Genomic DNA, 13,553 nt, shown 5'->3' with positions numbered 1-13,553 from the left:
AGTTTTGACAGGGCGAGAGAGAGTCATGGACATATACACACTAACAAACGTAGTAAGGTAGATAGCTAGTGGGAAGCAGCTGCATGGCACAGGGATATTAGCTCGGTGCTTTGTGACAGCCTGGAGGGGTGGGATAGGGAGAGTGGGAAGGAGGGAGACGCAAGAGGGAAGACATATGGGAACATATGTATATGTATAACTGATTCACTTTGTTATAAAGCAGAAACTAACACACCATTGTAAAGCAATTATACTCCAATAAAGATGTTAAAAAAAAAAAAAGAGATGATTATCCTGCAAGGTTGCTAGATATTAAAGAAATATAAACTGTGTTTCTATTTACCAACAACAGGACATGAAATTTCACACACATGCACACAATTTCTAAGAGCTTAGATATACCAACTTCAACTTCAAGGACTGAAAGACTCAATATTATAAAGATGTCAATTCTCTCCTAACTTGATCTATAGATGCAAAGTACTCCAAACCCAAATCTCAGCAGGCTGTGTATGTGTATATTGATAAGCTAATTCTAAAATTTATATGTAAATGCAAAGGCCAAGAATATCAAGACACTCTCAAAGAACAACAAAGTGAGATGGTTTGCCCTACTAGATACCAAGACTCCACTTAAAGTATTGGTGTATTCCTGGCACAGGAATAATCAAACAGATCAATGGAATAGAATTAATAATCCAGAAACAATCCCACAAATATATGGTCACTTAACTTATGGCATAAAGATCACTGTAAAGTGATAGGAAAATGATTGTCACTTCAATAAATGGTGTGAGATAATTCAATATATGTATGGAAAAATAATCAAATTGAACCCATGCTTGACACAATTCACAGAAATCAACTCCAGTGGATTTCTGAATAAAATGTTCAAAGCAAAACTATACTTTTTAGAAGATAATATAGGAAAATATTTTCATTGCCTCAGTGTAGGAAAAAATTAAACAAAAAACAATACACTAACTCTAGATAAAAAGAACTGATAAATTTGACCACATTACAATTAAGAATTGTTCATCAAAAGACACTAAAGAGTGTGGTTACAAGGATAAGAGAAAGCATTCACCACACTGGTGACTAACAAAAGGTTTATATCCAGAATATATATCAAGAGTTTTGACAAATCAAAAAGAAAAAACAGTATCAAACTAGAAACTGTCCAAATGTCCACCAAGAATAGATAAATGAATATACTGTTGTATATCCATACATGGAATCCTATACAACAATGAAAAGAACAAATTTCAGCAACTTCCAATAAGAATGAATCTTAAAAACAATGTTGTACAAACCCAGCAAGACACAAAAGAACAGTTACAGTAAAGATTACTTTAGTTAAAGATCAAGAATAGGCAAATCTAAACAATTATTGCTTAGTGATGTATGCATAGATAAAACCATAAAGAAAAGTCTGGAAGTAATTCCCATAGAAGTAAGGATAGTGGTAACCTCCAACTAGAGAGGGTATTGTGATGTAGAAGGAACACACAGGGGATTTCTAGGGTGTTGGCAGTATTCTACCTCTTAGTCTGGCTGGCAGTTATAAGATTTATGCTCTTTAATCATGTGCTATATATATATTTGTTTTATGTACTTTTCTACATATACAGGTTATAGCTTACAATTTAAACAGGTTTTGAAAACAGTAAGCTGAGGAGATGTTTCATGTTTTCTTAAATTCTGTATTTGTCTATTTGGCATCTTTTCAACACAGGGCCAATTATTTTAACCATATTTTCTTATTTTCTGTGTTCATGATGCTTTGGCATTGATGGCTGAGCTGGCTGGGGAGAGACTGCCTGTCCCAGGGCTAACCAATTCTTAGAGGTAGTAAAGAGCTCAGCCAGGAGCACACCTCTCATATGCAAACCAACCAATTTCAAGTCTACAGCTCCAACTGACCCCCTTACTGAACTCTTACACACCAAGCCAATATTTCCACTGCCCTAAACCATCCCACGGCCAAGTAACAGGAAACTAAAGACCACCTGTATAGCCCCAAATCTGCCAGAATTATTTTTTTTTATTTTCTTAAAATTGAGATATAATTGGGCTTCCCTGGTGGCGCAGTGGTTGAGAATCTGCCTGCTAATGCAGGGAACACGGGTTCGAGCCCTGGTCTGGGAAGATCCCACATGCCGCGGAGCAGCTAGGCCCGTGAGCCACAACTACTGAGCCTGTGTTCTGCAACAAGAGGCCGCGATAGCGAAGAGGCCCGCGCACCACGATGAAGAGTGGCCCCCGCTTGCCGCAACTAGAGAAAGCCCTCGCACAGAAATGAAGCCAAAAATAAATATAAAAATAAATAAATAAAAAGATTACTATTAAAATTGAGATATAACTGATAGAACATTATATTAGTTTTAAGTGTACAACGTAATGATTTGATATATGAATATATCACAAAATAATTACCACAGTAAGTTTAGTCAACACCTACCACCACACATAGTTACAAGTTTTTTCTTGTGATGACAACTTTTAAGATCCACTCTCTCAGCAACTTTCAAATACAATACAGTGTTGTTAACTATAGTCACCTTGCTGTGTATTACATTCCCAGGACTTATTTATCTTATAACTGGATGTTTGTACCTTTTGGCCATCTTCATCCATTTTGCCCACCCCCCCATAACCACCCACCTCTGGCAACTACCAATTTGTTCTCTGTATCTATAAGTTCATTTTAAAAAATATTCCATACGTAAGTGAGACCATACAATAATTGTCTTTCTCTGTCTGACATTTCACTCAGCATAATGCCCTCAAGGTACATCCACGTTGTGGCAAATGGTAAGATTTTCTTCTTTTTCATGACTGAATAATATTCCATCGTGTGTATGCATACACATATACACATACACACACAACACAACTTCTTTATCTTTTCATCCACTGATGGATACATAGGTTGTTTCCATGTCTTCACTACTGTAAATAATGCTGCAACAAACACAACACAATAATGCTGCAACACAAAAATGTAGATACATTTTTTCCAGTGATTTCACTTCCTTCAGATAAATACCAAGAAATAAAATTGCAGGATCGTATAGTAGTTCTATTTTTAATTTTTTGAGGAATCTCCATACTGTTCTCCATCGTGCCTGCACCAATTTATCCATACCTTCCTACCAACAGTATACAAGAGTTCCCTTTTCTCCATACCTTCCTACCAACAGTATACAAGGGTTCCCTTTTCTCCATATCCTAGTCAATACTTGTTATTTCTTGCCTGCCACAATTATTAAATAGCCAATCCTAAGCTACTTACTCTACACTGTTGTGCCTTTCCTGAGAAAACACCAATTTAATGGCTTTGGCCTAGGCTTTCCTCTTGTTCCTGCTTCTGCCTCCTGACCAAAACCTGATGTTTCCCTTGTGGCCCAGCATGGCATGGTGTGCTCCCTTTTTTCAGGAAATGTAAGTAATTTGCCTTCAATGGCATTAGTCTCTCTCTGTCATTACTTTTGCCTTCAATGGCATTAGTCTATGTCATTACTCAGTCACCTCCATAAATCAAAATCAAGCAGGTACAAGTGAGAAAATAATTATAGAGTTACAAAATAATAATTAAAAAATTAATGAAATGGAGAAGATTCTGATAAAGAAGCTAGATAGGCACTGAGTTTTGAAAGATCTTAGCCAAAAGTTTAAATGCATTCAATATTTTTGGAAGGTAAATGAGTAAAAATTAGAGAAGGTAAAGTTAAATTAGGAAAGTACTGAACCACACAAGAAACCAAAATACCTGAACTTTTCTTTTGATGGTAGCAATAGTGAATACAGCTGGGAGCATTCCACTTGTGCTTAAAGTTCAAATTCCCTAAAGCATATCTGGGGGTTCTAACAGGGCAGCACAAGCACTCATAAACGCTTTACCTGCTCTATCAGGAAAGGATACAATCTCAAATCGAGGACATGCTTGAGAATGCGAAATGGTATAGCCACTCTGGAAAACAGTTTGTTAGTTTCTTATAAAGCTAAGCAGAGTCTTACCAAACAATCTAGCACTGATGTTCCTAAATATTTCTCCAATTGAGTTGAAAACTTACGTCTATCCAAAAACCTACACATAAATGTTTAGAGCAGCTTTATTTATAATCACCAAAAACTAGAAACAATCAAGCTGTCCTTTAACAGGTGAATGAATAAACCAGGACATTCAAACAATGAAGTATTATACAATAGCAAAAAGGAGCTATTGAAATAGCCACAAGAAGAAATTTTCCAGACCATATTGCTAAGTGAAAGAAGTTGGTCTAAAAAAGGTACATACTGTATGAATCAGATTATAAGACATTCTGGAAAAAGACAAAAATTATAGGGACAGTAAAAATATCAGTGGTTGCCAAAGTTTCAGGGGTGGGGAGTGAGGGAGGGATAATAGAGCACAGTGGAGCTTTAAGGCAGTTAAACTGTTCTGTATAATACTGCAATAGTGATATACAGCATTACACATTTGTCAAAACCCATAGAACTGTACAATACCAAGAATGAACCCTGATGTAAACCATGGAACTTAATAATAATGTACCAATAATGGTTTATTAATTGTAACAAATGTACCTATTAAGATGTTAATAATAGGGGAAACTGTGTGGAAGAGGCATATGAGAAAATCACTCTGCTCAATTTTTCTGTAAACCTAAAACGCTCTAAAAATAAAGTTTATTAATAGGAAAAAGAGGAATGAAATTCTTCAAACACAAAAAATAGTTCAGGTGCTGCCAATCAAAATGAATGATAAATGTCTATTATAGCTTCGCTAAAAGCAACACTAGCAGTAATGATATCAGGAGAGATTCCCTCTAGTATAATTCATAAGCCAAAAGACCCACTATGTATAATGTGACATTGTTTAAAATGTTTGCTATAAAAAATTAGAAAATATTAAGGAGGAGATAGATAATCTGGATGGCCAGCCATAAGAAAATTAATTTGATATCAAGGGATGGAACAGAAATCTCATATTCCCAAGAAATAGAATAATATTTCCAAGAGAGTAAAGACAAGGGACAATCTATCTGTTTTCCTAAATTTTTAACATCATACATGTACCCGAGAGTTCCTCCTGTCAGGAACTGTCTTTAGCTTGCTTCTTTACTCTGGGCACCAACCAGGTAGTGTCATATCACCAGAGGCAAGCTCTAACTTGGCCATGCTTGGCATACCAGTAAGTTCCTGAGTTAAGACAAAGAGATGCATGTTGTCAGTTGTTATCTACTTACTGTTATCTGCTTTTCTTCAGTTCCTTACATTCTACCATAGCTATTGGTCCACTCTCTTACACTTATACTTTAGTCTGGATCCATCATAATTATCTATTATCTTACTATAACTATCTCTGTTGACTTAAGTCCTGACTGACATACCTATATAGTTTCTTCAGTCTTTTAAACATTTATTAAGTGCTTCAATTCAAATTTAGCAAATATTTACTGAGCTCCTTCAAGCTCATTTCACCCTCATAGCTACAGCTACTCTAAGCAGCTATTACTACCTCTATCTTATAGAGAAGCAAACATACACAGAGAAGTTAAATACTTTGTCTTAAGTCACCCAAATCAAATCTAAGTCTATCAACCAAATCCTATGCTCTTTCCACTCATTTTTCTCTCTCCCTATCAAACTACAAGGCACTGTCTTTGCTAGTTAGAATTTAAGGCTTTATTCCACCTCTTGACACCTGATTTTTCAAACCCTAACTAAAAAAAATTAGGTCCTCTAGACCTAGTGACTCTCCCTGATCCTTCAAATCTTGCTCTAGTGTGCTCTTCTATTCCCAGCTCCTTTCTCCATACCCATCTACACAACTACTACTATATGCTAGCCATGGTACCCTCAAGATTTCAAGAAAATTCTGCCAACAGAATCTCCTTTTGGGGGGAAAGAGAGAAATAAGTCTTGAGAGGGCACTGTGGTCTTGTTTCAGCCTACTGTCTTCCCTTTAACAGACTATACACTGTAGCAACTATATCAGTGTACTGTAATTGGCTGCTTAATAGATTCTTTCTTGTATTACACTATAAACAACTTGAAGCCAGTGATCTGCCTGAAGCAACAATGATAACTGAAAGCACTCCCAGAGCCTCGAAGTAAATGTATATCTGCCACATCTATTATTTTTAAGGGAGAAAAAAATCTTAACGGACTTAAATTTGACTATAAAAAGCAACTTTAGTGAAAAGAGGTTGCTGCTAAAAGCTATCAGAGCACATGTGAAAATCAAAACCAATATATACTTTAGAACACAAGCTAATCACTTGATTTTTCAATAGCCAAGTTAACAAAGTAGCCCCTTATCTTGTAAGCAAATAATAATTGTCCACTATAGACACGAAGTTTGTAAAGTAACAAAATAAGACTGTATTATTTTAGTGTCCCAAGGAAGCAGTATGAGTAATGGAGCAAAAAAGCTTTGTGTGATCTTGAGCCTTTCTGAAACTCATTTTGCTTCATCTGCAATAGGGACAGGATTGCTGAAAGAATTAAATAAGATCATAAAGTTCTTAGCACATGTTTTTTATATAGTGAGAACTCGAATTGTTCTATCTTTTTCTTCTTATTTATTATGTCCTTAATCTTTGTTTCTTCACTTACAATATTAAAATCACTACCATACAGGGTAGTTGTGAGAATTAAGTACATTGCTTGGCACATAACAGGTACTTATGAAAGTCCCTCATTCCCATCCCTTTAGGATTATTGGGGGAATGAGGCAAAATTCAACAAAATAAGATAACTTTATTTATAAAGCCCTGGGTTGGGAGAAAAACACACCACGAATTGTGTGTTTGCTTTTGGGAGGGGGGATTCCGGTGAGGAGAAAAGAAGAAAAAGAGATAACATTTTATTATAATATAATGCAGGCCGTCATTTAATCACATAAAGAAGTCATGATTTCATAATGATTTGAAATAATGATTTATAATAATCATTAAGGTACAAGGTTAAACTTAGTTAAAAAACACTCAGGGACTAGTACATTGTCTAAAGTAAAACAAAAAAATTTCAGTGGGAACTAAATATAAACACAAGAAATTTAATCATTAATTAGTGAGACATTTTAGAAGCAACTTCACAAACAGTCTCATTATTTCATCGTCCTATAAAACCAAAACAACATTTTGAACTGGAGTTTAAAATATGAATTAACAGGAACCTACTGTTGTGCTGCCTCATTCTGTTCTAAATTTTGCATTCTTCTGAAAGAAATACATGTGTACTAGACATAAGAAAATAAACATTTCAGTTTCCTTACCTGTTGTGTTCCATCTGCACTTACAATAGGGGCAGATAGGAGAGAAATATCACTACTTAAAATCTGAGTGGTATCCAGTAGTGGTGGATGTTCTGCCATTATCAATAAGACATTAATATACCGGATAACCCTCCAACTCTGAAAAACAAAAATACATAGCCATTTGTGTGTACATCGTTAAAAATATATTAAAATATAATACATTCAAGATAAAGATATATTCTTGTCAAAGGAAATTTTACAATACTCTGTTGACAGCTTTTTTCTGTCAATGGATCATTTAAGGAAATATGTTTCTTATTTACCAGCTGTCTGTCAATGCAGACAGCAAACCAAGATACACATCAGGAGCTTCTATTTAAATTCCATGTCTGGGGACTTACCTGGTGGCAAGTGGTTAAGAATCCGCCTGCCAATGCAGGGGACACAGGTTCAATCCGTGGTCCAGGAAGATCCCACGTGCTGCAGAGCAACTGAGCCCGTGCGCCACAACTACTGAGCCTGCGCTCTAGAGCTCGAGCCACAACTACTGAAGCCCGCATACCTAGAGTCTGTGCTCCGCAACAAGAGAAGTCACCGCAATGAGAAGCCCGCCCACCACAACGAAGAGTAGCCCCCGCTCGCCACAACTAGAGAAAGCCTGTACGCAGCCACGAAGACCCAACACAGCCAAAAATAAAAATGAATAAATTCCATGTCTGTCTGTCTCTCTATCCCTTCCACCTCTATATAATATTTATTTAATTTAACCACCACTACTTTAGCTAAACAGTGGGATAGGAACTAAAATGCAATGATTGAATGAGGCAACTCTATCACTGATGTTTTAATCTGAGCTGAGAAGGTGTTTGTGAAGGCCCAGTTTCCCCTCATCACCCTACCAGTCTCTAGGAACTCACAAGAATTATAATTTTTCACTGATTCCTCAAACAGCAAAATTTGAAAAATTTGCTCAGGATAAGAAAAAGAATCTTCAAGTTTTAAGCGTTAAGCTCTGGCTTTGGTCTTCTGTCATTCTGGTTTTATTATTTTTTTCTAAATACTTTACAATAAGCCAAATCATTTCAGTGATACAAGCACATACACTTAGAACTCTTTAACTGTATATACATTATCACTTATATAAAAAGTAAAAGATTTGATATAAGCAATATTAGTCTACCATATATAACATCAACCATTAAAACATCAGTAAATTACAAGTCAAAATGAGTACAACTGAGCTCAATCATAAATTTTATCAAATCTATACTGAAAGACAAAATAACAAACATTTTTGGATGCTTGCCGCATTCTACAATTCAGCAGTGTCAAAATGTTTAACTTTTATAAGACATTAAATTCATGCTATTTATTTAAAAATTCTGAATCTTTGCAGAAAACTTTCATATAAGTTGATTTAACCTAAAAACAGTTTTCTATTTAGATATATAAACACTGTTTTGTTTTGGTTTGGTTTTTTTTGTGGTATGCGGGCCTCTCACTGTTGTGGCCTCTTCTGTTGCGGAGCACAGGCTCCAGACCTGCAGGCTCAGCGGCCATGGCTCACGGGCCCAGCCGCTCTGCGGCATGTGGGATCTTCCCGGACTGGGGCACGAACCCGTGTCCCCTGCATCAGCAGGTGGACTCTCAACCACTGTGCCACCAGGGAAGCCCAACACTATTTTAAGATTAAAAAAAATATTCAATACAGGTATCTACTTCAAGATTTTATACTTAAAACTATAGTATGGAACATTTTATATTATTTAGCTATCTCATAAAAATGCATGCCATTTAAACATAACATATATATATTTATATAATAAATACATATGATATAAACACATGTATGTTCTATATATACAGTATATAAACATTTTTATAGACATATATAAATGAAGGAGCAAATCTAAATTCTGGCTTAATCTGTATTGCTATATTTCTTAAAGTCCAACAAAATCATTGAGTACCTTAAATCATGTCAAATAATTTGACTGTGGAACACACAAAGAATTATATATAAGATGGGAAAGAGTCAATGTATTTTCCCTCTTGCATGTCATAAGATTTAGTTCAGGAAGAAACATTTTAGGAAGCTGACTCAGGATTAACCAGAGAAAGTTTATAAGTAATTTACCTTTTAAAATTAATAAATTAAAAAAATAACAACCACTGAGAATTTTTCTTTTGTCATTGTATCCTAATATTTAATATGCTTAGTTAAAACTGCAAGCCACCATTATTACAAAAATTTTAGAATGCAATGCTGAAGATACAACCATAATTTGGTTTCAAGAGGTGGACTGGAAGCTTTACAAATAAAAATAGAAATTTCTTCTGAATCTCCCGTTAATTCCAGTGGTATTATACAATGAATCTGAAGCCATATGCTGTGTTTTAATATTATCATTCCATTTAAGGTGTTATCTCTGATTTTACTCTCTTCAAAGCTATAACATCGTTTCATTTATGAACTGCCTTCTTTTATGGCCATATTCATCACACTACATGCAAAGTAGCTGGTTTTATTTCAGCTTGCAAATTGGAAACTTCAGTCATGCAACTAAAATGTTGCATTTAGAAACCTAAAAATTCCTTTTATTCCTGCATAGAGAACACTGTCAGCTTCTTCTTTCAATCAATTTCTTCTAATTTTGTTACTACTAAGTTCCTATGTTCTCATCTTATCTTGTGACCACAAATACCCACTTGTTTTAAGTTATGCATCTATTTTTGCTTGTTTTTAATAATATAATATTTGATATGTGCAAAAAAGGGGAGAAGTGATTTGTTCCATCTGCTAATTTCCATGGAATACATATTCCTCCATGCCCCATTTCAAGCCATCATGGTTTAAAAATCGATCTGAAAATGCCTGAATTTTTAGCAATCAACTTTTGTATACAAGCACAAGATGGCTCCAGCATATCTGTTTATATCTATATCTATATATCAATATTTGACCATCTATGTGGTAATAATACAATAAAATATTAACATTTGGGGAGTCCGTGTGAAGAATAGCTGGATATCTTTGTACTATTCTTGCAAATTTTCTATTAGTCAGAATTCTAACTAATGTCAAATTAAACAATGTTTAAAAAATTGATGCCAAGTAGACTGTATGCATATCTGAATGCAAAAAGTAAGACAAAAAAGCTTCTAGAGATAACACAAAAGAATATCTTCATAACTGTGACACAGAGAAAGATTTTTTACACAGGGTATAAATTATGTTTCTTAAATCATAAAGGAAAAGAATGACATATTGAACTTCATGAAAATTAAGAACTATGATTCATTTAAAAAATCTTTAAGAGAATGAAAATGCAAGCCACAGACTGAAAAATATTTACAACACATAACTGGAAAAGAGGACAGATTTCGCATATATACAGGCCTCCTACAAATTGAGTTTTTAAAAATAGAAAAATGAGATGAGACTTGAATGTGCTCTTCACAAAAGCAGAAATTCAAGAGACCAATAAACATATGAGAAGATTCTCAAGTTCATTATTTATTAGGAAAAAGCTAATTAAAATCATAATGAAATACCACCATATACTAGGATAGTAAAAATGGAAAAGACTGACAATATCAAGTATTAGTGAGGCTACAGAGCAACTAGCACACTCATATGGAATGTGAATGAAAACTCATAAAATCACTTTGGAAACCAGTTTGATACTACCTACCAAAATTGAACATATAAATATTCTATGATCCCGTCATGATCCAGCTATTAGACTCCTGGTATATACCAAAAAGAAATGCATGCACATGCACACCAAAAGATAAGTACAAGAAGGGATGTATAGCAGCATTATTCTTTAATAGCCCCAAATTGTAAATAAGCTAAATGTCCCTCAACAGTAAATGGTAAACTGTATCTGATTCACCCAATGGACTACTATACAGCAATGAAAATTAATGAAGTAGTAATATAGAGAACAATACAAATAAATTTCACAAATACAATGTGAGTGAAAAACACACAGAAGAGTACAAACTGCACCATTTTATTTATAGAAAGTTTAAAAACCAATAAAATTTGTCTGTGGTATTAAAAATCATGTAGTGATTGCCTTTGGAAAGGAAGAAAGGATGGGGACTGGGAGGGGCATGAAGGTCATTTTTTGGGTGCTGGCACTGTTCTACGTCTTGACCTGGGAGGCTGTTGTATGGTAACTACTAGTGTATTATAAACTGAACTGTACACTAAGTATGTACTTCTCTGCATATACTTCAATAAAATTTTTTAAAGGTAAAATGAACACACGATCATCCCAGCTGATGCAGAAAAAGCATCTGACAAGATTCAACATCCTTTCATGATAAAAACACTTAACAAACTAGAAATAGAAGGAAACTACTTCAACATAATAAATGCCACATATGAAAAGCCCACAGCTAACACCATACTCAGTGGTGAAAGATTGAAAGCTTTTCCTCTAATCGGGAACAAGGCTAGAATGCCCACTCTCACCACATCTATTCACAGTATTAGACATAGTAATAGACACAGTATTAGACATTAGACATAGGCAGAGCAATTAAGCATGAAAAAGAAATAAAAGGCATACAAACTGGGAATAAATAAGTAAAACTATCTTTGTTCACAGATGACAGGATCTTACATGTAGAAAACCCTAAAGGTTTTTAAAAAACTATTAGAACTAATAAACAAATTCACTAAAAATGCATGATACAAAATCAATGCACAAAAATCAGTTGCATTTCTATACACCAACTGAAACGATCTGAAATCTGTTCCATTTACAATAGCATTAAAAAGAATAAAATACTTAGGAATAAATCTAACCAAAGAAAACAAAGATTTGTATACTGAAATCCATGAAATATCACTAAAAGAAATTAAAGAGGACACAAATAAATGGAAAGACATCCTGTGTTCATAGTTGGAAGACTTAATATTGTTATGATTCTATGATATCCAAAGCAATCTACAGATTGAATACAATCCCTATCAAAATCTCAATGGCATTTTTTTTTAGAAATAGAAAAATTCATTCTAAAATTCATATAGAATCTGGGACTTCCCTGGTGGTCCAGTGGTAAAGAATCTGCCTTCCAATGCAGGGGACACGGGTTCGATCCCTGGTCGGGTAAGTAAGATCCCACATGCCGCAGGGCAATTAAGCCTGCGTGCCACAACCACTGAGCTCTCGCACCTCAACGAGAGACCCCGAGTGCCGCAAACTACAAAGCCCATGTGCTGTGGACCCCGCGAGCCACAACTAGAGAGAAGCCCGGCACCACAACAAAGACCCCGAGTGCTGCAATGAAGACCCCACACAGCCACAAAAAAAATTAAAAGAATAAATAAAATAAATATTAAAAATAAAATGAAATAGGACTTCCCTGGTGGCGCAGTGGTTAAGAATCTGTTTGCCAACGCAGGGGTCACAGGTTCGAGACCTGATCCAGGAAGATCCCACATGCCACAGAGCAACTAAGCCTGCATGCCGCAACTACTGAGCCTGTGCTCTAGAGCCCGTGAGCCACAACTACTGAGCCCATGTGCCACAACTACTGAAGCCCTCACGCTTAGAGCCCGTGCTCCACAACAAGAGAAGCCACCATGAGAAGCCCGTGCACAGCGAAGAGTAGCCCCCACTCACAAGTAGAGAAAGCCCACGCACAGCAACAAAGACCCAATGCAGTCAAAAATAAATAAATTAATTTAAAAAAATAAAAAAATAAAATAAAAATGCATTTCAAAGTTGCAGACATCAGTATACGTTACCCCTAAACACCTCAGGCATGTTTCAGTAACTACTATTCAGTATTTAACTCTTTTTTGAAGGCAAAATTTACATATGATGAAATACACAAATCTTAAGTATGCCATCCTGTGAGATTTCTTGAAATGAATTCTACTACTATCAGTACCTAAGTATCTGAAGTCCCACTGCTGCTCTAAGACCATAGCTTTCAAACTTTGGCATGTATCAGAATCACCTGCAGGGTTTATTAAAACAGACTGTTGGGCTCTACACCTAGTCTGTTTCAATAGGTGTGGGATAGGGCCCAACAATTCACGTTTCTAATAAGTTCCCAGGTTAAGCTGATGCTGCTAGTCCCATGACCATACAGATTACAGATGTAAAACTAATTTTCACTAAGTATTAACTGATAATGAAGGAGTCAGGGAGATAACAATGTAAAGAATACTTCATCCTTGAAGGGCCCAACCCAGATGTGAATACATTCTTGTTCTTCAACTAGAAATAGATAAAAATAGTTTCCTTAAGGAGAAGAAAGT

General features: G+C 35.4%; 1 protein-coding gene across 2 annotated transcripts in view; it reads right to left on the bottom strand.

The window, feature by feature from the left end:
• FNDC3A (fibronectin type III domain containing 3A) overlaps positions 1-13,553 on the bottom strand; it is a 156,428-nt gene that overhangs the window by 129,672 nt on the left and 13,203 nt on the right. For both annotated transcript variants that reach the window (XR_016388700.1, XM_022574821.3), the window contains exon 2: positions 7,286-7,423. Coding sequence is in view for 1 of the 2 variants with exons in the window: in XM_022574821.3 (XP_022430529.2) it covers positions 7,286-7,384 (99 nt within the window). In the remaining variant the exon portion in view is untranslated. The remainder of the gene's footprint in view (positions 1-7,285; positions 7,424-13,553) is intronic.

The sequence above is a fragment of the Delphinapterus leucas genome, chromosome 18 (genome assembly GCF_059928025.1).
Source record: "Delphinapterus leucas isolate spDelLeu-1000000601 "Yukka" chromosome 18, BTC_Dleu_Yukka2, whole genome shotgun sequence".
Taxonomy (NCBI): domain Eukaryota; kingdom Metazoa; phylum Chordata; class Mammalia; order Artiodactyla; family Monodontidae; genus Delphinapterus; species Delphinapterus leucas.
This window is presented reverse-complemented; position numbering and strand designations above follow the sequence as displayed.